Source organism: Saccharomyces paradoxus, chromosome V, assembly GCF_002079055.1.
Source record: "Saccharomyces paradoxus chromosome V, complete sequence".
NCBI classification, from domain to species: Eukaryota; Fungi; Ascomycota; class Saccharomycetes; order Saccharomycetales; family Saccharomycetaceae; genus Saccharomyces; species Saccharomyces paradoxus.
In genome coordinates, this window is record NC_047491.1 from 315,485 (window position 1) to 339,189 (window position 23,705).

At 40.0% G+C, this 23,705-nt stretch overlaps 15 protein-coding genes across 15 annotated transcripts; 7 read left to right on the forward strand and 8 right to left on the reverse strand.

Moving 5' to 3' along the window:
• Positions 1-388: 388 nt before the first annotated feature.
• On the forward strand, positions 389-2,278 carry AIM9 (Aim9p; the record flags this gene model as incomplete). Its single annotated transcript, XM_033910009.1, has 1 exon — positions 389-2,278. One exon carries the CDS (start codon positions 389-391, stop codon positions 2,276-2,278), a length of 1,890 nt encoding a protein of 629 aa, XP_033765900.1.
• Positions 2,279-3,101: 823 nt separating this feature from the next.
• On the forward strand, positions 3,102-4,511 carry SER3 (phosphoglycerate dehydrogenase SER3; the record flags this gene model as incomplete). The annotated part of the gene is made up of 1 exon (XM_033910010.1): positions 3,102-4,511. The coding sequence occupies one exon, from the start codon at positions 3,102-3,104 to the stop codon at positions 4,509-4,511; it is 1,410 nt and encodes a 469-aa protein (XP_033765901.1).
• A 206-nt stretch (positions 4,512-4,717) lies between these two features.
• UTP7 (Utp7p) lies at positions 4,718-6,379 on the reverse strand (the record flags this gene model as incomplete). The annotated part of the gene is made up of 1 exon (XM_033910011.1): positions 4,718-6,379. One exon carries the CDS (start codon positions 6,377-6,379, stop codon positions 4,718-4,720), a length of 1,662 nt encoding a protein of 553 aa, XP_033765902.1.
• Positions 6,380-6,620: 241 nt separating this feature from the next.
• GET2 (GET complex subunit GET2) lies at positions 6,621-7,478 on the reverse strand (the record flags this gene model as incomplete). The annotated part of the gene is made up of 1 exon (XM_033910012.1): positions 6,621-7,478. The coding sequence occupies one exon, from the start codon at positions 7,476-7,478 to the stop codon at positions 6,621-6,623; it is 858 nt and encodes a 285-aa protein (XP_033765903.1).
• Positions 7,479-7,697: 219 nt separating this feature from the next.
• SPAR_E01610 (uncharacterized protein) lies at positions 7,698-7,898 on the forward strand (the record flags this gene model as incomplete). The annotated part of the gene is made up of 1 exon (XM_033910013.1): positions 7,698-7,898. One exon carries the CDS (start codon positions 7,698-7,700, stop codon positions 7,896-7,898), a length of 201 nt encoding a protein of 66 aa, XP_033765904.1.
• A 175-nt stretch (positions 7,899-8,073) lies between these two features.
• SPAR_E01620 (uncharacterized protein) lies at positions 8,074-8,595 on the reverse strand (the record flags this gene model as incomplete). The annotated part of the gene is made up of 1 exon (XM_033910014.1): positions 8,074-8,595. One exon carries the CDS (start codon positions 8,593-8,595, stop codon positions 8,074-8,076), a length of 522 nt encoding a protein of 173 aa, XP_033765905.1.
• Positions 8,596-8,939: 344 nt separating this feature from the next.
• On the forward strand, positions 8,940-10,670 carry ILV1 (threonine ammonia-lyase ILV1; the record flags this gene model as incomplete). The annotated part of the gene is made up of 1 exon (XM_033910015.1): positions 8,940-10,670. One exon carries the CDS (start codon positions 8,940-8,942, stop codon positions 10,668-10,670), a length of 1,731 nt encoding a protein of 576 aa, XP_033765906.1.
• A 363-nt stretch (positions 10,671-11,033) lies between these two features.
• On the forward strand, positions 11,034-12,761 carry AIM10 (putative proline--tRNA ligase AIM10; the record flags this gene model as incomplete). The annotated part of the gene is made up of 1 exon (XM_033910016.1): positions 11,034-12,761. The coding sequence occupies one exon, from the start codon at positions 11,034-11,036 to the stop codon at positions 12,759-12,761; it is 1,728 nt and encodes a 575-aa protein (XP_033765907.1).
• Positions 12,762-13,036: 275 nt separating this feature from the next.
• Positions 13,037-13,285, reverse strand: SBH1 (Arf family guanine nucleotide exchange factor SBH1; the record flags this gene model as incomplete). The annotated part of the gene is made up of 1 exon (XM_033910017.1): positions 13,037-13,285. The coding sequence occupies one exon, from the start codon at positions 13,283-13,285 to the stop codon at positions 13,037-13,039; it is 249 nt and encodes an 82-aa protein (XP_033765908.1).
• A 340-nt stretch (positions 13,286-13,625) lies between these two features.
• Positions 13,626-15,635, reverse strand: DOT6 (Dot6p; the record flags this gene model as incomplete). The annotated part of the gene is made up of 1 exon (XM_033910018.1): positions 13,626-15,635. One exon carries the CDS (start codon positions 15,633-15,635, stop codon positions 13,626-13,628), a length of 2,010 nt encoding a protein of 669 aa, XP_033765909.1.
• Positions 15,636-16,390: 755 nt separating this feature from the next.
• On the reverse strand, positions 16,391-17,785 carry PTC2 (type 2C protein phosphatase PTC2; the record flags this gene model as incomplete). The annotated part of the gene is made up of 1 exon (XM_033910019.1): positions 16,391-17,785. The coding sequence occupies one exon, from the start codon at positions 17,783-17,785 to the stop codon at positions 16,391-16,393; it is 1,395 nt and encodes a 464-aa protein (XP_033765910.1).
• Positions 17,786-18,392: 607 nt separating this feature from the next.
• TRP2 (anthranilate synthase TRP2) lies at positions 18,393-19,916 on the forward strand (the record flags this gene model as incomplete). The annotated part of the gene is made up of 1 exon (XM_033910020.1): positions 18,393-19,916. One exon carries the CDS (start codon positions 18,393-18,395, stop codon positions 19,914-19,916), a length of 1,524 nt encoding a protein of 507 aa, XP_033765911.1.
• A 392-nt stretch (positions 19,917-20,308) lies between these two features.
• MET6 (5-methyltetrahydropteroyltriglutamate-homocysteine S-methyltransferase) lies at positions 20,309-22,612 on the reverse strand (the record flags this gene model as incomplete). Its single annotated transcript, XM_033910021.1, has 1 exon — positions 20,309-22,612. The coding sequence occupies one exon, from the start codon at positions 22,610-22,612 to the stop codon at positions 20,309-20,311; it is 2,304 nt and encodes a 767-aa protein (XP_033765912.1).
• Positions 22,613-22,839: 227 nt separating this feature from the next.
• On the reverse strand, positions 22,840-23,063 carry SPAR_E01700 (uncharacterized protein; the record flags this gene model as incomplete). The annotated part of the gene is made up of 2 exons (XM_033910022.1): positions 22,840-22,969; positions 23,014-23,063. 2 exons carry the CDS (start codon positions 23,061-23,063, stop codon positions 22,840-22,842), a joined length of 180 nt encoding a protein of 59 aa, XP_033765913.1.
• A 244-nt stretch (positions 23,064-23,307) lies between these two features.
• Positions 23,308-23,682, forward strand: IES5 (Ies5p; the record flags this gene model as incomplete). Its single annotated transcript, XM_033910023.1, has 1 exon — positions 23,308-23,682. The coding sequence occupies one exon, from the start codon at positions 23,308-23,310 to the stop codon at positions 23,680-23,682; it is 375 nt and encodes a 124-aa protein (XP_033765914.1).
• Positions 23,683-23,705: the final 23 nt, after the last annotated feature.

Genomic DNA, 23,705 nt, shown 5'->3' on the forward strand with positions numbered 1-23,705 from the left:
AGCTTTATTGCTTGACTTTTGAGAGTAAAGGAAAGAAAGAATATATAAATGATACGTTTATATCAGTTACGAAATATAAAACAAAAAAAGGATCACATAAGAAAATTTGTTGATATATGCCCACATATTTCAGTCAGTTATACAACGTTTAACTGTTTCCTTTTCATCGTATTATTCTCTTCTTATGTAAAGCTTTTAATAGTAATAATATTATAATAAATATTCGTTTTGGAACTTGCTAATTTTCAATGTTCAATACATTATCGGGCCGATTGCTGACCAGCCAAACTTTAAGCCGAACTCAATTTAGTAAACTCCCTTTTCCCCATCAGCGAAGAAGAAATAGCAAAATTATTCAACAAGTAAGGCAACAACGCAAAGACCAAGCATGATTAGATACACTGTCGCTGGCTCTTCCAGAAGAAGTGCGCTAGGAGTTTCCAGAAGAGTGGGTACAATTAAATATATCACCACCATCACTACTACCCCCAAAAGATTCATTTCCAGTAAGCCAAATGAAGTCTTTACCAAGCTAACAAATGACAATGATCCAAAAAGAGATGCCTTTTTCAAATACACGTGGGGCTCATGGCTTAAGAATGATAAGCAACAAAAGGAAAAAAGATTCACCAAGTTTTCGATTGAAGGTTTAAATCGCATTCTTAATGACGTCTATATTCAATCTAATGAAATGGCTAAAGCCCCCGACGGTAAGATCTTACCGCCAGTATTCAACAAGAACTTAACCGTCTCATTAGTCAATAACGTTATACCAAAGAATATAGGAAAGATCAACCCAAATGAAAAAGTCCAAGTAACCACATTATCCAGTATTCACGAAGGCAAACACCATAGAATATACAAGGTGGACACGAATTTGAATAAAGCGTTTATCTTGAGGATTCCTTACCCACTGGAAAATGAAAACGCTCTATCATACAGAATAAGAAGTGAAGTAGCAACCATGGATTTTGCTGACTTGAAGTTGGGCATTAAGGTTCCCAAGATTTTTTGTTATGGTGTCAATTCTTTAAACCCTATAAGGCAGCCTTTTGTCTTGCAACAATTTATCGAAGGTGACCTGTTGATGAAAGATTGGGATCCATTAATGGAAGATGGTTCTTCCAATCAAGAGAAATTTGACAATGTTATTAAACAAGTTTCCGATTTCCAGTCGAAGTTAATATCACTGAAATTAAATGCATTCGGATCCATATATTTCAACAATGACTTCAAGGACGGACATGATAAGGAGTTTGTTAGGGAAAACATATACGACGGAGAAACTAATCCAGACTTACAAAATAGATGGAAAATTGGGCCATCTGTGGAAAGATGTCTTTGGAGACATAAATCACATTTGGATTTTCAGAAACAAATGGAACCACTTTTGGGCCCATGGTCAAAGAAGTCGCCAATGGACATAATTAAGAATACTGGCCTATTGGAAGCTGAAAATGCTAAAACTAGATTGGCCAAGAAAGAAGCGGGGAGTTCACCTGAATTGGTGTGTTCTCGAACTTTGGAGGAGCAAGTAACCACATATGAAAATTTAGCCAAGATTGCACCGGATTTATTCAATGTCAAGACCAAAGCTATCCCGAATATGCAAGAATTATTGTCACCACGTTTGTTTCATCCTGATTTAGACCCCATGAATATCATTGTTAACAAAGAGGCACAGGAAGCTTATCTATTGGATTTTGAAGGAGCTTGTGCCAAGCCTTTCATTTTACAGAATTCGCCACAATTCATCGCCTATGATGGGCCCAAGATTTATGACCTAAAGGAAGACATAACCGATTATGACAAATTATCTGAAGCGGAAAAGGCGCAATATCAATTCATGTATAAGCGCACCCGTAATCAACATCAATGGGAGAAAAAATTAAATGACAATAATCCTCAATTAATCACTGCGGTCGCTCCACCCGTCAAGTTACTGAGAAGCCCATATATCGCAGCAGTCGAAAGAAAAACGGAAGAAGAGTACTTATTAATCGATGAATCACTATTGCAATTGAAGGAAGTGTGGGACATCTTTGCCCAAAATGATTTGGTGAACCAAAAAAAGTTTCCTCTAACCTACAGTAAAGAAGATATTGAAAGGCATGTTGAAGATTTGCAAAAATTACACGAAAAGCTAATCTCTACGCCATTTGCTGCTACTCAAGGCTGGATTCCTCAAGATATGTTTGACCAACTGTTAAAATCTGGCAGTATTGTTAAACAAGAAAACGGAGATTACACCGTGAAGCAACCTGAACCTACCAAATAACCTATGTTTTTTCCTTTTTCTTTATTTCACTCATCTGTATATAACGATAACTAAGTGCTTACGTTGGAACTCTTTTCTGTAAACAATAAAGTTACTCCCATTTACCCACCAACGTAACAATGCTTAATGTATAGATAAGGCTTCCTAAAACGTTTGCGGTGTTTGGGTGCAATCGGCGGAAAAGCGGAACTCTCAAATTTGCGATAGGTGGAGATACATCTCCACCTATCTCCCCATTACTTTGAATTTTCCTCAAATATATAAAGAGAACTGCAAATCCATAAAACTACCATTACTTGATCCTAAGATTTTGCAATGTTTTTACTTTTTTATTAGCAGTCGACCAATGTCTTTGTTTGACCATGTTGTGTGCTAATATGACAAATTAAAAATTTTAGTTAAGCATTTGGGCTGGCCTTAATATTTAACAAAAAGCTAATTTTTTTTGTGGGCCCACTTTCGATAGTTAGTCACTAGCGGAAGCTCAGGAAGAGCAGCTTTGGTCTCTCAGCACTTTAATCCTGCTTCTCGTTCCCACTTAATTTCGCAGTTTATTGTCCTTGACTTCTACCACGAGAAAAAAAATTAGGAAAATACAACACTGCCCGTGCAGAGTTTTCTGAGCGGAATGAAAAAATTAAATTAATGTCCAAGTTATGAGTAATTACTTCGTTGTAGGGAGGGAGCAGAGCCAAAGGAAATTTTTAAAATTGTTAAATATATAAAGGAAGAACCATTCCTGATTACTTTACTTTTTCGATTCTTGTCAGTTATCTTAGTAAAATACAAAACTCTATAAAGAACCACAGGAAAATCAGCAGCAATGACAAGCATTGACATTAACAACTTACAAAATACCTTTCAACAAGCCATGAATATGAGCGGCTCTGCAGGCGCTGTTTGTACTTCGCCTACTCAATCTTTTATGAACACCGTTCCACAGCGTTTGAATGCTGTAAAGCAACCAAAAATTTTGAAGCCTTTCTCAACAGGTGACATGAAAATCTTATTACTAGAAAACGTCAATCAAACTGCCATTACGATTTTCGAAGAGCAAGGTTACCAAGTCGAATTCTATAAATCTTCATTGCCCGAAGAGGAGTTGATCGAAAAGATCAAGGACGTTCATGCTATTGGTATCAGATCAAAAACCAGATTAACTTCAAATGTCCTACAACATGCGAAGAATCTGGTTTGTATTGGCTGTTTCTGCATCGGCACTAACCAAGTTGACCTAGACTACGCTACCAGCAGAGGCATTGCTGTTTTCAACTCGCCTTTTTCCAATTCAAGATCCGTAGCGGAATTGGTTATCGCTGAAATCATTAGTTTAGCAAGACAATTAGGTGACAGATCTATTGAATTACATACTGGCACATGGAATAAGGTTGCTGCCAGATGTTGGGAAGTAAGAGGAAAAACTCTTGGTATTATTGGGTACGGTCACATTGGTTCCCAACTATCAGTTCTTGCAGAAGCCATGGGGTTGCATGTGTTATACTATGATATTGTAACTATCATGGCCTTGGGTACTGCCAGACAAGTCTCTACCTTAGACGAATTACTGAATAAATCTGACTTTGTGACATTGCATGTTCCAGCTACTCCTGAGACCAATAAAATGATATCTGCTCCACAATTTGCCGCTATGAAGGATGGCGCTTATGTCATTAACGCTTCAAGAGGTACTGTCGTAGACATTCCATCTTTGATCCAAGCTGTGAAAGCCAACAAAATTGCGGGGGCTGCTTTGGATGTTTATCCTCATGAACCAGCTAAAAATGGTGAGGGTTCATTTAACGATGACTTGAATAGCTGGACTTCTGAATTGGTTTCGTTACCAAATATCATCTTGACACCACACATTGGTGGGTCTACAGAAGAAGCCCAAAGCTCAATCGGTATCGAAGTGGCTACCGCATTGTCCAAATATATCAATGAAGGTAACTCTGTCGGTTCAGTCAACTTCCCAGAAGTGGCATTGAAGTCATTGTCTTATGATCAAGAGAACACCGTACGCGTGCTGTATATTCACCAAAATGTACCAGGTGTTTTGAAGACTGTCAACGATATTTTATCAAATCATAACATTGAAAAACAATTTTCTGATTCAAACGGTGAAATTGCTTATTTAATGGCCGATATCTCTTCTGTTGACCAAAGCGATATTAAAGATATTTATGAGCAACTAAATCAAACTTCCGCTAAGATCTCAATCAGATTACTGTATTGAATACGCGATTAATCCTTATGCTGCCACATTTCGTACATGAGCAAAAGTTTCCTGTGAAGTATTTTTCTATAAACTATAAACTATAAAACGCAAAATAAAAGAATCAAAAAATGGAAAAAATAGAATGCCTGAGGCATTAATAATGATTATCTATTTTATATATACATACAAAATCATTTAAGTTTTTTTTTATCGATTTTTTCGATTCAGGTGAATCTGCTCAATGCCTCTTCAATGACATCTTTGTTATCTTCTGAAATTAGACCTTGTCTAATTTGATGGTTTCTTTTACGAACATTCTTCTCCTTATGCAGTTGTTTCTCCACTCTCAATTTTCTTTCATCAATAACATTTTGAGTCTTTTTACGCAAAAAGGAACGCAAACCTGAATTCTTACCTTTCACCTCAGGTTTTAAGTCTGGAATATCGCTGTTTGTTTTAGCTTTGTTGTTGGCTTCCATTGTCGCTTGCGCCAAATCTTTGGCATTTAATCTTATGGTGGAAGACCTTTTATCCACAGATCCTATGGAATTTGGATCTAAAGTAATGGTATCTGCTGGTAGTTTGTTCAATAAGGTTCTGACCTCTTGTTCCTGTCTTTGTTTTTTTGTTTCGAATGGGTTTAGTTCTAAGGCATCGTAATTGGCTTCACCTGCACCAGGTACAATCAAATTCGTAACACCTGTTTGGTGACCCACACCCAATAAATCTTCAAATGGTACGAATCCCAGATTTTCTACTTTGTTACCGGCAAACAAATGAGACATGTAAGGGGTGTTTCTATGTGGGTTCCCTCCCATGGATCCGAAGCACGGTTTACTGTCTCTACTTAATTTCAAAGCGTCCTTCCATAAAGTAACGTGAGGGCCCCTAGACAATGCTAATAGACCAGTATCTGAAATGGAAACGTTTGTACCCGGTGTTGGTAAGCTTTCGATGGAATGTAGTTGCTTGAAATTCCTGATATCCCAAATTTTCATCGATCTATCAGCCCCTGTGGTTGCCATGTAATACCCACTTCTATCGATGGCAACGCTGTTCACTGGTCCTCTAGCAGAAAGTAATTTTACTAATGGTTCGGGCATGGAGGGAGACCATAGCGATACTGTACCGTTTGAATGACCTAAATGCATCACTGCATTCCATGGATTCTGCGCCATTGCTGTAGTTGGCCCAGCTTTGGTCCTTAATTCTGAGATCAGTTGACCAGTGGAAACATCGTGATACTTCAACCAACCTGTCTCACCGGCGGTCGCCAGTAGGTAATGGTATGGTAGAAATTCTAGATGTCTTGCCTCAATATGCTGTTTCAAACGATGTAGTTCTGTACCTTCATGGTCATAGATAAATGTGTATTTTTTTTGTGCAACAGCAAAGTACTGTTCATTTTGTAAATATATTGCTGAGTGGCAGGTTTCATTTAGAAACAGTTCGGCACGAAGTTGGCCCTTTCTCCAGTCCATAGATGCTACATGACCTTTACGGCCAGTGATCAAAAGATGCGTACCGTTTTTCGCATAGTTTATATGGTAGGGGCCGAATTCCTTCAACGACAAGTCCAAAGCTTTGTTTGCAGTAGTGACGTCCACACTCGATTTGATTTCCGATTGTTGCACTTTGAAAGTCTTTTCAAGCTCATTCTCAGGTTCCAAATAACCATTGGACTCGGGTAAAAGGTAATCTGTTGCCGCAGCAGAAGATACCGCCTTTTTATATTGCTCATCTATTTTTTTCAGGCCAGCTCTTAGTTTCTTATCCTTTGTTTGACTACGATTATTAGCATTATTAGTATTTATTGAACGTTCAAATTTATTCTGGTTTTCTCTTTCTTTTATCTGGTGTCTGTGACCGTTTTTCTTGTGACTCATTGTTGTTTCGTTGGAGTTTGTTCCAGTGTTATAAGGGTTAAGATACAGTGTTCTAATGCTATATATGTGTACTTTTACGTTATTATACTTTAATTCTGTTTCTTCCATATATTGATTTTCACGAACTCATCGCTTAGAAAATTTTCTTTTCTTTTTCTTTTTTTCAATTACATGAAAAGAAAGTCTGGGAATAATGTCGGGTTATGAGAACAATGTATTATATTACTAAACTATCTAAATTTTATAAGTACGTCAATAAACCCAGCACAATTAATACAAACGAAATGTCAGTGATGAGCATAGATAACAGATCCCAGTATTGCAAAAGCGTAATTAGTTTGCCCTTCAGGTTGGGGATGGGAATTATTCCCTCGGGCACCAGTGAAACTAACTTGACAAGTTTATTTGTATCTTGTAAATTTTTGATCTTACTCTTGTGCTCCACGTTCTTCAACAATTGATAGTAGATAGATATGGAAAGAAACTCAAATGTGGCAAAAACTCTAGTGAAATTTGATGGGTTCCGAAAAGGCGCAAACCAAGATGATTGAGTGAATGCATAAGCTGGCCACACGGAAGAATTTGGTCTTGTGATTAGGTATAGATAGGGCAATAGAAAAAAGACCCATTTAACAACAATGGTCCAAGCTTTCAGTCTATTCAGCAAGTAATCATGGTAATCCAAAGCAGCTTGGTTGATTGGAGCTACCGGAACCGCTTGACCTAGCGATGGTGTACCCTCTGCGCTGGGCATGCCGGCGTTCATCGAACTTAATAATGAAAGTAGATCAGGAGTGGACGGGTCTTGAGGGGTGCTTGTGCCTGCACCTTGGCCTTGCATGGCGGCGAGCTGTTTCAATAGGTCCAATTGAGGTGCCACGTTACTATCTTCTCTGCTATCTGGAGTAGGCGAATGCGCACTTGCAGCTGGGGTAGTCTTCACAGCACTGGGGGCATCCAAAGGTGATTCTGCATTTAAATGACTGCTTGCCTGCCCGGTGATCTTATTAAGCCTGGAACTGGCGCCTCCATTGCTAAACTTCTTTTGTCTCCTTTCTCTTAGCAACCTGCGCTTTTCCGCCTCTGTTAATTCAGACATATCTACTAGGGTCACGTTGTGTTTAGTTGCTGATACTGCGGTGGGACGTGCAAGAGCTCATTTGTACATATCCATATCGTTCAATCTTTTCTTGTTCTTGCTCTTTTGTCCCAGCAAATCCGCACGGCGGGGTCACCCCAAATTTTAATTCACCTAATGTTATAAGAGCAGCATCTCATCCCCAAATTTCTTCTTCCCTTCCTCCCGACAAAGAGAACAATGCTCAATCCAAATAGTCGTGGGTCCTTCTCAGAGTTTCCTACGGGGTCTTCTGCAAATCCTAGAATCAAATTGAAACCATCAACGTTGCGGGCACCACCGCTCACGGTGTCCTCCGCCTTTTCGGCTTCCAACAGTCCTAGTGCACCTACTACCGTCGCAGATAAGGCTGTCACACCAACAGTGTCAAAGCAGTACTAATCTCAATTCCGAGTTCCGAGAAACAGAATAACGCATTTTTCTAATACCAAGTTATCATTTCAATATATAATACCAATTATGCATAAATAAATAAGTAATATGTCCCTCTACCCCTGCCTTTCCATTTTCTGATGCTGACATCGAAAGTAAGGCATGTACATGTAATGAAGTTTTTTCAATTGATAATTTTCTTCCCTCTTATCAGTCCCGCTCTTCTTTCCAGATTAATAGGTTTGAATCTTATTGGAATCACCTGGAATTCGTTCTCATCGCATGGTCGGCCGCCGCGCACCTTTACAATTCGTATTTCTTTCTTTTCTGTACTACTTCTTTGTGATAGATTTGCAATCAAGGCAAATATCTGCTTATCGCCTTTCAATTCTTGCGTTATCTCAAAAACCACTCTTTCATAGTACATTTGTATTTCTTTCGTCTTGAACTCTATCAGCTCATATTTGGAACCTTCAAAATATCGTCCAATTCTACAACCCGTATCTTCACTTACCACTAGATGAGAGACCGATTGATTTTTTGGCTTTTCGCTAAACAATCTCTCTATTCCTCTGTTCAGGGCCTTCAAGATATTTGTTTCCCGCAACAGCCGCATGTGCAATTGATCAATCCTGTGCGAAAATGCGGAGTTTATGTTATTCAAGACGCATTTTAAAAAATTCACTAGCGGATCCTTGAAATTCATTGTGTCTGATAAATGCGAAAGCCTCTTCCCGACTACCCAAGACCCTTCAACTCTCCTCTCTTTATTCTATATTATCTCTACTATTTTGTGACGTTTCATCTTAATTGACGCGAAAAAGAAAAAAAAAAAAACAAGAAAGAAGAAAAAGAAAGCGCGCAGCGGGTAGCAAGTTTGGAATGGAATAAAAAGAAAAAAAAATATCAAGAAAAAGAGTCATCTCAAGCATGTGTCTGCAGATACTTCATTATCAACTATAAAAAGTTTTGTTGTTGTTAGTCTGGTTTTTTATTTCGTGTGAGTACTGCAAGCCACATTCAAACCAAGTCAATTACATCAAATTGGTAATGTCAGCTACTCTACTAAAACAGCCTTTATGTACGTTTGTTCGGCAAAGTAAACACTCGAAAGTGTCTGGATTAAATCTTTTGAGACTAAAAGCTCAATTGCACAGACAACACCTATCACCTTCCTTGATAAAATTGCACTCTGAACTGAAACTGGATGAGTTGCAAACCGATAACACCCCTGATTACGTCCGTTTAGTGTTAAGGTCCTCCGTATACGATGTTATTAATGAATCGCCAATCTCTCAAGGTGTAGGTTTGTCCTCCCGTTTAAACACGAACGTCATCTTGAAAAGGGAAGATCTATTGCCCGTGTTCTCTTTCAAGCTTCGTGGTGCTTATAACATGATTGCTAAGTTGGACGATTCTCAAAGGAACCAAGGTGTCATTGCCTGTTCAGCTGGGAATCATGCCCAAGGTGTGGCCTTTGCTGCTAAACACTTGAAAATACCAGCTACTATCGTTATGCCTGTTTGCACACCATCTATCAAGTATCAAAATGTCTCGAGATTAGGGTCTCAAGTAGTTCTATATGGTAACGATTTTGATGAAGCTAAAGCTGAATGTGCCAAATTGGCAGAAGAGCGTGGCTTAACAAACATTCCTCCTTTCGATCATCCTTATGTCATTGCAGGTCAAGGTACTGTAGCCATGGAAATCCTTAGACAAGTTCGTACCGCTAATAAGATCGGTGCCGTCTTCGTTCCCGTTGGTGGTGGTGGTTTAATTGCTGGTATTGGTGCCTATTTGAAAAGGGTTGCTCCTCATATTAAAATCATTGGTGTTGAAACTTACGATGCGGCTACTTTACATAACTCCTTGCAACGCAACCAGAGAACTCCGTTGTCTACGGTGGGCACTTTTGCCGATGGTACTTCTGTCCGTATGATTGGTGAGGAAACATTTAGAGTCGCCCAACAAGTGGTCGATGAAGTTGTTCTCGTTAATACTGACGAGATCTGTGCTGCAGTAAAGGATATTTTCGAAGATACCAGAAGTATTGTAGAACCATCTGGTGCCCTTTCAGTAGCCGGTATGAAGAAATACATCTCTACCGTACATCCTGAAATTGACCATGCTAAAAACACCTATGTTCCTATCCTTTCTGGTGCTAACATGAACTTTGATAGATTAAGATTCGTTTCTGAACGTGCTGTCCTTGGTGAAGGAAAGGAAGTCTTCATGTTAGTGACTTTACCTGACGTTCCTGGTGCATTCAAGAAAATGCAAAAGATCATTCACCCAAGATCCGTTACTGAGTTCTCTTACCGTTACAATGAACATCGTCACGAGTCCTCTAGTGAAGTGCCCAAGGCTTACATTTACACTTCTTTTAGCGTCGTTGACAGAGAAAAGGAAATCAAGCAAGTTATGCAACAACTAAATGCTTTAGGCTTCGAAGCTGTGGATATCTCCGATAACGAATTGGCTAAATCTCATGGTAGGTACTTGGTTGGTGGTGCTTCCAAGGTACCAAATGAAAGAATTATCTCATTTGAATTCCCTGAAAGACCGGGTGCCTTGACTAGGTTCCTTGGCGGCCTAAGTGATTCTTGGAATCTTACTTTATTCCATTATAGAAACCATGGTGCCGATATTGGTAAGGTTTTAGCTGGTATTTCCGTTCCACCAAGGGAAAACTTAACTTTCCAGAAATTCTTAGAAGATTTAGGCTACACTTATCATGATGAAACTGATAACACTGTTTATCAAAAATTCTTGAAATATTAAAACCGACACTTTTCTTCATAAATTTACGCGACAACTTGTTAGGTAAATGAATGTCGTCATAACCTAAATATTAGACAGCCCATGTATGTTACTCATATTTATAGTAATAACATTGGAACTTATAAACCAATGCTATGCAAGATCGAGAGGTCTCTTGTTGTCTACTCCAGTTTTTCTTTGTATTTTCTGTAAAATAAAATTAAACAATAATTATTGATTTATCAATTTTCTGATTTGCAAACAGCCGTAATGGACGAAGATATGAAAACGAGGTTTGAAACATAAACGTAAGAACCCCAGAGCTCCTTCCAAAACCATTAGTTGGTTAGCGCGTTTTTGAGGATTGTGCCCTTCCACATAACCATGCTGAAATATCGTACGTTGTCTCGATCATGTCATATTTTTCACCCAAAATCTCTCTCAAACAATACCCTGAAATCTGAAACTACTCAGGAACTACTTCAAACGGTGGGATTTGTAAGACGCTCGCAAGCTGGGTTGTTCCAATGGCTACCACTTGGACTCAGATCACTTAATAAACTAGCAAATGCTATACGAAACCGAATGGACAACGATGGTGACGCCATAGAAGTTTCGCTAAGTGCTATCTCTTCAAAAGCATTATGGCAAGCGACAGGTCGATGGAACAACAGTGAATTGTTTAAGTTCAAGGACTCTAAAGGGAAGCAGTACTGCTTGACAGCGACATGTGAAGAAGACATTACAGATTTAATGAAAAATTACATCACTAGTTATAAAGACATGCCTATCACAGTATATCAAATGACAAGGAAATATAGGGACGAAATTAGGCCCAGGGGTGGCATCTTACGCGGACGAGAATTTCTAATGAAGGATGCATATTCGTTTGCTAGTAATAAAGAGGATGCATTTGCCAGTTTTCAAAAATTAGATGATACTTACAATAAGATATTTAAGGATTTGAAAATTCCCTCTGTTAGTGCGTGGGCAGATAGTGGTGACATTGGTGGTGAGTTTAGTAAAGAATTTCATTTGATTCATGAATCCGGTGAGGATACTTTAATGAGTTGCAAGCATTGCGGCGATATTTCAACTTTAGATATGTCTCAATCATATCCTGAAAAAGATGGACAATATTTGGGTGATGTCGACTGTAAGTATGCTTTGACGAACGATCACTCAACTTTAATATGTTTTTACTATCCAAAGAATAGACAATTGAATTGGAATTTAGCATTAAATGCGATGGATAAAGACATCGATTTGACATTAAGAAACAAACCAAATGAACACGTCTTAGAAATCTATGAAAACGATAACGAAGATATCATGTTCAGTAAAATATTAAGAGTTATGGATTGTAGATTGAATTCAAAATCAAACTTTCCTGATTTCCCACTGAAGAAATACTTGAAGAATAATTTTGGTCAAATCAATGACGTTTCTATAGTGGATGCTCAGGAAAATGAAATCTGTGGCAAATGTGAAGAAGGAAGTTTACAACCTCTCAAGAGTATTGAGGTGGGCCATATATTTTTGCTGGGTAATAAATATTCGAAGCCATTGAATGTCAAGTTTGTCGATAAAGAAAACAAGAACGAGACATTCGTCCATATGGGTTGCTATGGCATTGGAGTAAGCAGGCTAGTTGGAGCAGTTGCTGAACTAGGGCGTGACGAGAATGGATTTAGATGGCCAGCTATAATGGCTCCATACAAGGTATCGATTTGTACTGGATCAAATAATGAGGAAAACTCACAGCGGGTAAAGGATATTAAATCTGACCTACTGAATAGTTCCACCATGCATTTACAAAACGATATACTTACCCAGTTTAATGAAAAACTAGGTATAGGTGCCAGAATAAAGCTATCTCATGCCATTGGTATACCATTATGTGTCATCGTGGGCTCAAAAAACTGGCCCAATGTGGAAATCGAAGTTCGTGGCATAAGATGGGAGGAAAAGGATTTGTGGAGAAAGCAATTTGAAAAGAGATGCAAGGAACTGGAATGGAAGTGCGCCGAAAATGAACATGGAATTGAGAAGCACACTGTCCCAATTCAGCATTTAACAGAAGTAATTGACATATTGCTAAAGGATATGTAGCTGCTAATCAAAAGACACTTATCTTGTATATATGTATATAGCACCAAAATAAAAAGATCCCGTGAAGTGAAAAACATACCTCCTTCCGTGGAAGTAGGCATTTAGTGTATTAGAGATATATACGTGCTTCTATAGAGACTTGAATTAAAAGTATCGTGGACGTTATCTGATGGCAAGAATTTATTAAAAATAAGGCAATTCTCACCTTCGTTTGTTCGTAGTTTTGTTTTTTCAATTAGGGTAGGTAAAAACTAAATCATTACTGAAGAAAAATCTTAAAATAACTTACCAGCAACTTTAGAAATAACATGCAATGCAACAACAGAAAAGATGAAACCGACCGCTAGAAACAACACAACTAAAGGATCTACTCTTAGCCCCGTGGCTTCATCAGAATAGATCTTCAAAATCGAATTATTGCTGTTTGTGTTCTTCTTTTGAACGGATGCCGCAACCTTTTGTGAACTACCCTGTTTTCTCTTTTGCAAAGTACGTTGACCACCTGGGGGAGTTGGGCTTGACATTATGGAGTGTAGTAGGAGGTAGACTGTGGGGTTTTGAAGTGGTGGTTGTAATCCTCATTCTCTTCATAAAAAGGCTACCGTGTATTTAATAAAAACACGATTTTTCATGATGCTTTCTTTTTCCAATAAGAAAACGTTCAGGGTAACAGTCCGTTTGCGCTCACGTAAAAAAAGTTGAAGCGCGAATGAAGAGTAGATATATCATATAAACCAAAAAACTTTTATACTTTTAAATATGCTAAACTATAGAAAATTTGTTGAACAAGCCCGCTAAATTCACGTTTTCCCTTTTGTTATTTATATTCTACCTTTTTTTTATCTTTTCATCTAATTTTTTCTTTCACAGCATATCCTTGAAGATAGTATTGATGCTTGGCAGTGGACTGTTGTTAGTCGTAGTAGTTGTAGAACTGGAATGGTTTGTCATGTTATTGGTGGTTTCAGTAGTGATAGATGTAGTTGTGGAAGAAGGTTTCGGTCTCGGAGTAATCGCTCCAGAGCGAAAGTTGTTTAACAAAGTGATATCTTGCGGGTTTTTGGAGTTAGGGGTGCGATTCATGGTTGCGGTTGAGGAGATAGTCTCGGAGGCTATGGTGCACCTTGAACCAGCATCAGAAGTATTCGACGAATCGTCTGCTGGATCCGGTGAAAAAATCGGATCCGGCGAAACGTCCTTGGAGGATATGTTGGAACTGCTAGATGAAAAGGCAGTTTTGTTACTGGACTGTTTAGCACGGTGCAGCGGGTCCACGTTATCTTCGTCGTCATCGTTACTACCATCACACATATCTTCGTCTTTGCCGCTACCTTTGTCATCATCAGTGGCAGAACCGGTTTTAAACATTCTTGGACGAGTTTTCTTGGACAGGGTTCTTTGGGGCGAATGTGTAGGAGACAGAACGTCCGCATCGCTTGACAAGACGCTCAATCTCCATTGAATTTCTACTTCAGTTCTCTGTGGCAAAAGAATGGATAGTTCCATAACAGAAAGGTTTCTCTTTTTGTTTTCCATTAACAAAGCATCTTCATCTTTCGACCACAGAATGGACGGATTACACGATGACTTCAGAGTATGCCCGGAGAACGAACCTCGTTTGAACTTATGCAAAGTGGATGACGATGACGCCGATGAAGAATGTGGAAGATCCATAAAAGTATAAGAGTTGGGGAAAATAACTCCGCTATTGGGGGTAGAGGCTCCACTGTTACCCAAATGGTTCAATCTTTGTTGAAATTCCTTCTTGATAACAGATTCCCTTCTTGAGTTGGTATTAGAAGTAGAAGCAGTGTTACTGCTGCTATTGTTGACATTGAAGATGTTTGACACAGAGTTTGGCGCCAGAATGACCGAAGACCGTCTTGAAGTGTTGTTACTTGAAATATTGAACGATGATCTTCTGGACCAATTCGCAAGTGAACCCCTTCTTGATTTTGAGCTTAGCAAGACATGCGAAGAGTTTGGAGAAGACGGAGTAGTGGTTATTGCTGCCTGCTGTGGGTAGGCAAACGAACTTCTTCTAGACCTAACGAATACTTTAGGAATGAACCCATACTTCTCCTCGTCATTAGGCCGGACGATAGGGTCTTGGTTCAAAGAATTGGTGAAGGAATGAGAGTTTGATCTTGGTTTCAGAGCCCTGTGATGAGGATGGTGCAGATGTTGATGAGAATGATGAGGGTGTGCGGCCGGTAGTGTGGGAGGAACGAACGGCATGGGCGAAGCAGCGCTCGAAACAACCGCGGTAGGGGTCATATTCGATGGAGATTGAGAAAATGACATGGACGCGTGAAACGAAGGCAACGAGGGCTTTCTGGAGGGAATCGGGATAGATGATGTCGTCGCGAACTCTGCAGTATCTTCCGTCAAAACGTTTTCTTCTACCTTCTTGTTAGGCTTTTGCTGAGCGTTGGTAGTGTCATCGCTGCGGGTGATCTTGATTGGGCCCGTATAGGTATTGATGTCGATTAAGGCAGTCTTGTTTGACTTCAAGTTGCCAGACTTCAACCTTCTCCATCTAAACTGACACGCGTTGGGAGTTCTGTTAGGGAAATATTGCGAAATATCCTTCCAGCCCATTTTCCTTACCTCCTTTAAATGGCGTAGCAGCAGATCATCTTGAGGGTCCCAAGAGGAAGGGTTCTTGCTCGAACTCTTGGAAGACACAGATGCCGATGCCGAAGTCGACGATGAAGAGGAAGGTGGCAGGGAGGGCGAAGACTCCTGAGCTTTGTCGTTGGACATAGCAGCTGACGACGAATGTGGCTGACGAGTGAGTGAGTGCAGCTGAGGATGACTGTCCATAGTGCTCAAATGAATGGAAGCTGAGTTCAAACTGGTTGAAATGGACATCACGGAGCAGAGAAGGGAGGGGAGACTGGAACGTGCACGGAAGCTCTTCGATGAGGTCGGATGAACTGACTGCGAAAAGAAGGAAACACGGATAAATATACTACAAAAAAGAGAGAAAATAAGAACAAGATACCAAAGAGGACGAAAGAGAAGAAATAGGGAAGGTGCTAAGAAGAGAACACTTTTCCAAACGTGTCCCTGTTTTTGTTGCACTCTGTTTTTTTTCCTTTTTAAACTGTGTGCATTTTCTGATTCCGTCTTGTCGAGGCTGTCGGAGGAAAGAGTAGCACACACGACGATAACAATAGATACGGTAGATTGGATGGGGCACAGATGCGCAAGGCAATGCGCGAATCCTGTCTAGGATATCTGTACTGTCCATCCTTTCTCCTTCGCATCGGGAACATCCGCGCTGCCTACCTTAGGAAGGCCTCTTGGGTTGGGAGCTGCCGACTCGTGCCCATCCCGGACGGGAGGATCCTAGGACGGGACCGCTGTAAGCAGCACCTTCTGGCCGGGCCGGTCCGGTTTTGTGGCGTCGCTGCAGGTAAACGCGCAGTTTCTGCGCGTTTACCCCTGAGCTGAATACTGTCTTCAAGCGTCAAACTGCATCCGGATACCCTGCTGTTGGTGGCGGTTATAATGATTGTGGTGAATGCTCTTGGCTCTGGTGTGTCTTGACTCTTCTCTTCTCTTTCTGTTCGTTCGTTCAGTTCGTATATAGGTATGTATATATAGTGAAGGATTAAGATCATTCATTGCAACTGAGAACGGCCGGCTTTGTGGCCACTGTTACCATCATTCTCGGGATGGGAGGAGGTCGGGTCATGGGCCATGGTTTGGAGCAGTTGGGCCAACGCTGACTGGGGAAGTGTGTAGGTGACCTTGTTCCCGTTGCTGTCTGTCTTCACTCCTCCTGTAGCTCCAAGTAGTGCCTCCAATGACGCTAGATCAATGGGGCCGGATGTCTTGCTCTTGGCTTGGCTGGAAGGATCGAGGTTTTCTGCATCTGTGTCAGCGTCGGTGTCGTCTATGTCCATTGGATCGTCGTTGTCGGCGGCAGTCACCGAGGCTACTGCGGCTTCGTGGTCGCGAGTAAACTTGTCCTGAGGTTTCTTCGTAGTGGCAGCGAACACCTGTTCGTCGTTACATTTGGAAAAGTCGTAGTAGCTAAATACTCTTCTTCTCTTGTCTGCGAAAGAACGCACTGAGGTTTGGTGAGCTTTAGACTTCATACGGTCGCTCCATTGAGCAACTTCTTCTCCTTCTTTCAGCAGCGCAACAACCACTATACTCATGTTGTCGCATCCAATACCCGTCCCCTCTGTGGTGGGAGCACAACAGACATCGATGATCCGTGAAGATATTTCATTCAACGTCATGCCTTCGCGAAGCCCGAGATGAACCAAATCCACACAATCTTGGGAAGTCAAACAATCCCAGATACCGTCACAGGCTAAGATCACAAACTCGTCCCTGTTGTAATCTAGGGAGTGTTCGAGAATGTCTGGAACGCATGTTACTATTTGCTCCTCGGGGCCCAACTTGGTGTTGGACTTGAATTCGAAATCACCAATGGCACGAGAGAGCGCCAAGTTACCGTTGACTCTATCCATTTCTACGAAGCCATCAGCTGCCACGATACGTGATTTTTCGCTTGCTAGAGTGGGCTTGTGGTCGTATGATAGGGCCTTTGCGTTCCCGTCAGTAGCTAGTACTGTTCTACTGTCACCAGCGTTACCGCACACTAACAAATTCTGAGATTTCGATACCAATATGGACGTGGCCGTGCACCCGCTATGGTCTTCTTTCATCACGGGATCTTGCAATAGTTTCACGTCTGTGTTTATAAAAGTATCAATCAAAGCTCTTGGCAAATTTCCCTCACGGAACGATTTTTGCTCTTGCAAGATCTCCACTATTTTATTACCGCAGTATTCGGCCACTTTAGCGCCACCATGCCCATCGAATATACCGTAAAATGCAATATGATCTTTATCGGACTTTGTCAATACATTAGGCTCTAAAATGTGTGAATCCTCCATTGACATCCGCCATCCTTGCATTGCACATAGTCCAAATGCGGTCAACGAGTCAGCACCGGAGTGGCTCTCTTTATCAATTACCGGGTTTGATAGTATTTGTCCCATTTTTTTTTTTTGGTCCTTTATATTTTATACAACAATGGAATAGCCAAAAACCTTAGGGATATTAATAATCGGAAATTACTACCTCGAAAGAATAGTTATTAATTAATCAATGAAAAAAAGAAAAAGTAAAAAAATGTTACAACAACTAATATACACTAATTGTCCTTGATAACAGAACTTGTTGAAGTCTTTTTCCGTGGGCAGGAGAGTGAATTTTTTTTTATTTAGTTTTAAAGAACAAAACAGAAGTCTATATACTTAGTACTATAATATCCAGTTTCAATTTGCTCTGTCAGAATCCGAATTGGTTGGTTTTGTCTGTTTTTACCACCCCCTTTCATTTATCAGCATAGTATTTTTTTTAGAATATTCCTTTCAATCGTTGATGTAGGTGAGAAAAAAAAAATGTTGTTTAAGACATGAACGTACACAGTGATTTGCTGACTCATTACGATTTTTCACTCATCGAAATATTGTTATATTTCAATCAATATATTTGCATGACTAAAGGGATATGGTACATCGTATTCAAAGGCAATAATCGTCCCAAAACCAAGGCTACAGTCGGTAATTAGCACTGATATTTCGATTGGAAAGAAGATAAAAAATGACTGCTTCTATCAAGGTCCAACCAGATATTGACTCGCTAAAGCAATTACAACAGCAAAATGACGATAGTTCTATAAATATGTACCCCGTGTACGCATATTTGCCATCATTGGATCTAACTCCTCACGTGGCGTATCTGAAATTGGCGCAATTGAATAATCCTGAGAGAAAGGAATCATTTCTTTTGGAAAGTGCTAAGACTAATAATGAATTGGATCGCTATTCATTCATCGGCATCTCACCACGTAAAATCATTAAAACCGGTCCCACTGAAGGTATCGAAACTGACCCTTTGGAAATTCTGGAAAAGGAGATTTCTACCTTTAAAGTAGCTGAAAATGTTCCTGGTTTACCTAAGCTAAGTGGCGGTGCTATTGGTTATATCTCCTATGATTGTGTTCGTTATTTCGAGCCAAAAACGAGAAGGCCCTTGAAAGATGTTTTGAAACTTCCAGAGGCATATTTGATGCTCTGTGATACCATTATTGCCTTTGACAACGTTTTTCAAAGATTTCAAATCATTCATAACATTAATACTAATGAAACTTCGTTGGAGGAAGGTTACGAAGCTGCAGCACAAATAATCACGGACATCGTATTAAAACTAACCGACGATTCTTCACCAATACCATACCCAGAACAACCTGCAATTAAATTGAATCAAACTTTCCAATCGAATGTGGGTAAGGAAGGCTACGAAAATCATGTCTCCACTTTAAAGAAGCATATTAAAAAAGGTGATATTATTCAAGCTGTGCCATCACAAAGAGTGGCAAGACCAACTTCGTTGCATCCTTTCAATATTTACAGACATTTGCGTACTGTGAACCCATCTCCTTACTTGTTTTATATTGATTGTTTGGACTTCCAAATCATTGGTGCATCTCCGGAATTGTTATGCAAATCAGATTCCAAAAATAGAGTTATTACCCACCCAATTGCTGGTACTGTCAAACGTGGTGCTACTACTGAAGAGGATGATGCTTTGGCAGATCAATTGCGTGGCTCGTTGAAGGACCGTGCTGAACATGTCATGCTGGTAGATTTAGCAAGAAACGATATTAACAGAATCTGCGATCCGTTAACAACAAGTGTCGATAAATTGTTAACTATTCAAAAATTTTCCCACGTTCAACATCTGGTTTCTCAAGTCAGCGGTACTCTGCGTCCAGAAAAGACAAGATTTGATGCATTTAGATCGATTTTCCCAGCAGGCACTGTTAGCGGTGCTCCAAAGGTTAGAGCCATGGAATTGATTGCTGAATTAGAAGGCGAAAGGCGTGGTGTTTACGCGGGTGCCGTTGGTCATTGGTCATATGATGGTAAAACAATGGATAACTGTATCGCTTTAAGGACTATGGTTTATAAAGATGGCATTGCTTATTTACAAGCCGGTGGTGGTATTGTTTACGACTCAGATGAGTACGATGAATACATCGAAACTATGAACAAGATGATGGCTAACCACAGTACCATTGTCCAAGCAGAAGAATTGTGGGCCGATATCGTGGGATCAGCTTAGAAAGGGCATCCTCTTTTTTTCCTCCTGCTTATCGTTTTTATAGTTTATAAATATATGATATAACGATATATACCAGAATACTAAAAAAGTATCTTTCTTTTATGGTATGCACACTCCCTCCTTTTTACAACCAAGAAATTTTGTATATAAAAATATAGAAAAGTTTAGAAAAACGAATGTTGAATGCGTTATAAATAATACAGAATGTACGTGTATATAAAAATATAATAAAAAAAATGCAAGAGTTATGGCTTTGTAATAAAATTGATATCAAAAAATTACCCAAATAAACTTTTAAATGTGAACACAAAAATTAAATCACCGATGTTGAATCCCAGAATAAAAAATAAAAAGTTCAGAAAATATCATTACTTTGCTTCCTTTTTAAAACCTTAATTCTTGTATTGTTCACGGAAGTACTTGGCGGCTTCGACCATATGAGTCAAAGACAATCTAGTTTCTTCCCAGCCTCTGGTCTTCAAACCACAATCTGGGTTAACCCAGAACTTTTCAGCTGGGTAGCTCTTCAAGATGGTTGAAATCTTGGCGATAAATTCATCCTTTGATGGAATTCTTGGAGAATGGATATCGAATAAACCTAAACCGATGTGGTTTGGATAGTTCTTGAATTCGGCAATGTAGTTAGCATCGTCCTTTTTGGAGAATTCGATGGAAACAACATCAGCATCCAAAGCCTTGATATGGTTTGGATCCAAGTCAGAGTAACAGAAATGAGAGTGAATTTGAGTCTTGTTGGCAACACCAGATGTAGCAACTCTGAAAGCTTCAGCGGCCCAGGTGTAGTAAGCAGATCTTTCAGCACCTTCTCTCAATGGTAAACCTTCCCTTAAAGCTGGTTCATCAACTTGGATAACCTTAATACCGGCAGCTTCCAAATCGTTAACTTCATCTCTCAAAGCCAAAGCTAATTGCATGGCTTGAGTCTTTTGGTCGACATCATCTCTTGGGAAGGACCATCTCAAACAGGTAATTGGACCAGTCAACATACCCTTCACCGGCTTAGAAGTGATGGATTGAGCATAAACGGATTCCTTGACGGACATAGCCTTTGGTCTGGATAAGTCACCAACAATAATAGGTGGTCTAACATATCTGGAGCCATAAGATTGAACCCAACCGTTAACAGTGAAGGCATAACCATTAATTTGTTCACCAAAGTATTGAACCATATCGTTTCTTTCTGGTTCACCGTGGACTAAAACGTCCAAACCGATTTCTTCTTGGAATCTGATGACCTTTTCAATTTCAGAATTGATGAATTTTTCATATTCTTCAGCAGAGATGGTACCCTTGTTGAATTTGTTTCTGTTAATTCTGATATCTTTAGTTTGAGGGAAAGAACCAATAGTGGTTGTTGGGAACAATGGCAAGTTGAAAACTTTTTGTTGTTCAGGTAGTCTTTGTTCGAATGGGGCGGATCTGGTAGACATTTTCTCGTCAATAGAGGCAACTCTGGCCTTAACTGCGGAGTCATGGATAAATTTGGACTTGCCTCTGGATTCGACAGACTTGGCGTTAGCTTCTAGAGCAGCAGCAACATCTTGACCGGAAACGTTTTTGGTAATGACAACGACTTCGTCCAATTTTTGGGTAGCGAAAGAGAAGAAGCCCTTGATTTCAGCATCCAATTTGGTTTCGTTGTTCAAATCGACTGGTGTGTGCAACAAAGAGGAAGAAGTGGCAACAACAACTCTGTCAGCACCTAACTTTTCGATAGCCTTGTTAACGATAGCGGAAGACTTCTTGAAATCGTTTTTCCAAATGTTTCTACCGTCAACAATACCAACGGACAAGGTTTGTTTGTCACCGATGGCGGCAATGACTTCGTCGAATTGTTCAGGAGCTCTAACAAAGTCAACGTGTAAAGCGGCAACCGGTAAACCCTTGATGGCATCTAAGTTAGGGACAACGGTACCGAAGTAAGTAGCCAAAGTAATTTTTGGTAGATTGCTTTGCTTACCGAAGTAAGTGTAAGCCTTCTTGATGGCAGCTTGAGCGTTAGCAGGCAAGTCCAAGACTAAGACAGGTTCGTCAATTTGAACTTCAGTGGCACCAGCAGCAGCCAATTTAGATAGGACCTCAGCATATAGAGGCAACAATTGTTCCAAAAGGAACAATGGTTCCAAATCAAGAGAGTCTTTGTCTGCCTTACCCAAAAATAAGTAAGAAACTGGACCTAATAGGACAGGTCTAGTTTGAACACCTAATTCCTTGGCTTCCAAAAATTCATCAACTGGCTTTTGGCCGTTCAATTTGAACTGTGTGGTCTTAGAGAAAGTTGGTCTAACGTAATGGTAGTTAGAGTCAAACCATTTAACCATTTCCAAAGCGGTGACATCGACGGCCTTTTCGGTTTCAGTGGCCTTTCTTTGTAGACCTCTACCCATGGCAAATAAAGTGTCGATTGGAGATAGATCGTACTTAGTGTAACGATCTGGAATGACGTTAAACAACAAAGACAGATCCAAGACTTGGTCGTAAAAGGAGAAGTCATTGGATGGGATAATATCAACACCAGCTTCCTTTTGCAACTTCCAGTTTTGAGTTCTCAAGTCCTTACCGACCTTGAACAATTCATCGACGGTGATTTTACCGTTCCAGTAACCTTCAGTGGCCTTCTTTAATTCTCTGTTTGGACCGATTCTTGGGAACCCTAAGACAGCAGATTGAACCATTTTTGATATGTAACTTGAAATTATTTTGGTATTTAGTTTCTTAGAGTGTTGTCAATGCTCTTAGATGCTTGATCTTTTATGATACCAAAAGAAATTAATAAGAGTGATATACAATATGTAAAAGGGAAACTAGTACTATTGAAGATGGAAATATCCAACACTTATATAGAATTTTTTTTTTCTTTCCTTTTTTTTCTCTCGCAGTTAGGAAAACTAGCTAGCTTCCCTTAAATTACTGCATCTATCGCAGTTTCTTCCATATTCACATTCACAGTTCTCAATTGAGCAGAACGAGCTATGACTACCACAGTTTTGCGACCGGGAGATAGAGCGAAAGAGCTGCTGTGACTGCGATGACTCTAGCAAAAAATATTCGCTTTTTTGCACGTTCGCAACTAAACGAGTTCAAGGCTAGTCCCGTTTCTAGCTTTTTCCCTTTACCGGCCCACATTTTTTTCAGCTGACTCCTGCTCTGGCTTATGACTCTGATCACAAGTCACGTGAAATATGTTTATGTGGCGTTTTCGAAATAATGTGCACGTGATGTGGCGTAATGGTCCTTTACCCGGAGTTTCGGACCCTGGTTTGTGAGAAATTACGTGAAAACAACTGAATTTGGAAGCAAAGAAGATGACGGACCTGAGTTTGTATGGCTGCGAGAAATAAAGACCCAACAGATTATAACACAAGGAAAAATGCCCAGTAAAGACCCAGAGAGTGTTATAGATAAAGAAATACGGAAGATATCAGCAAGGAATGATGAGCTTATTAAACAGGATGGTACGCTAAAGAGGGAATATACTACATTATTAAGGAAGGTATCGAGCGTGATAACGGTGCTGAACAGTATTGATGCTGATTCTGGTTCCACTGATACAAAAGTCCCACGCTTAATATCTCAGGCGACAGTAGAGAAAGTATCCGAATTGAAGTGGTACAATGATCAAATATCGTCGATTGCCGAAAAGTTAGAGAACAAGGAGGATATTGAGATTCCGGAGGAGCTGACAGATGCTTTTGCTCTTTACAAGGAAACGCCACTATTATATAACGATACCCACATGCCGTAAATAATTCCTATATGCTGTGGTGT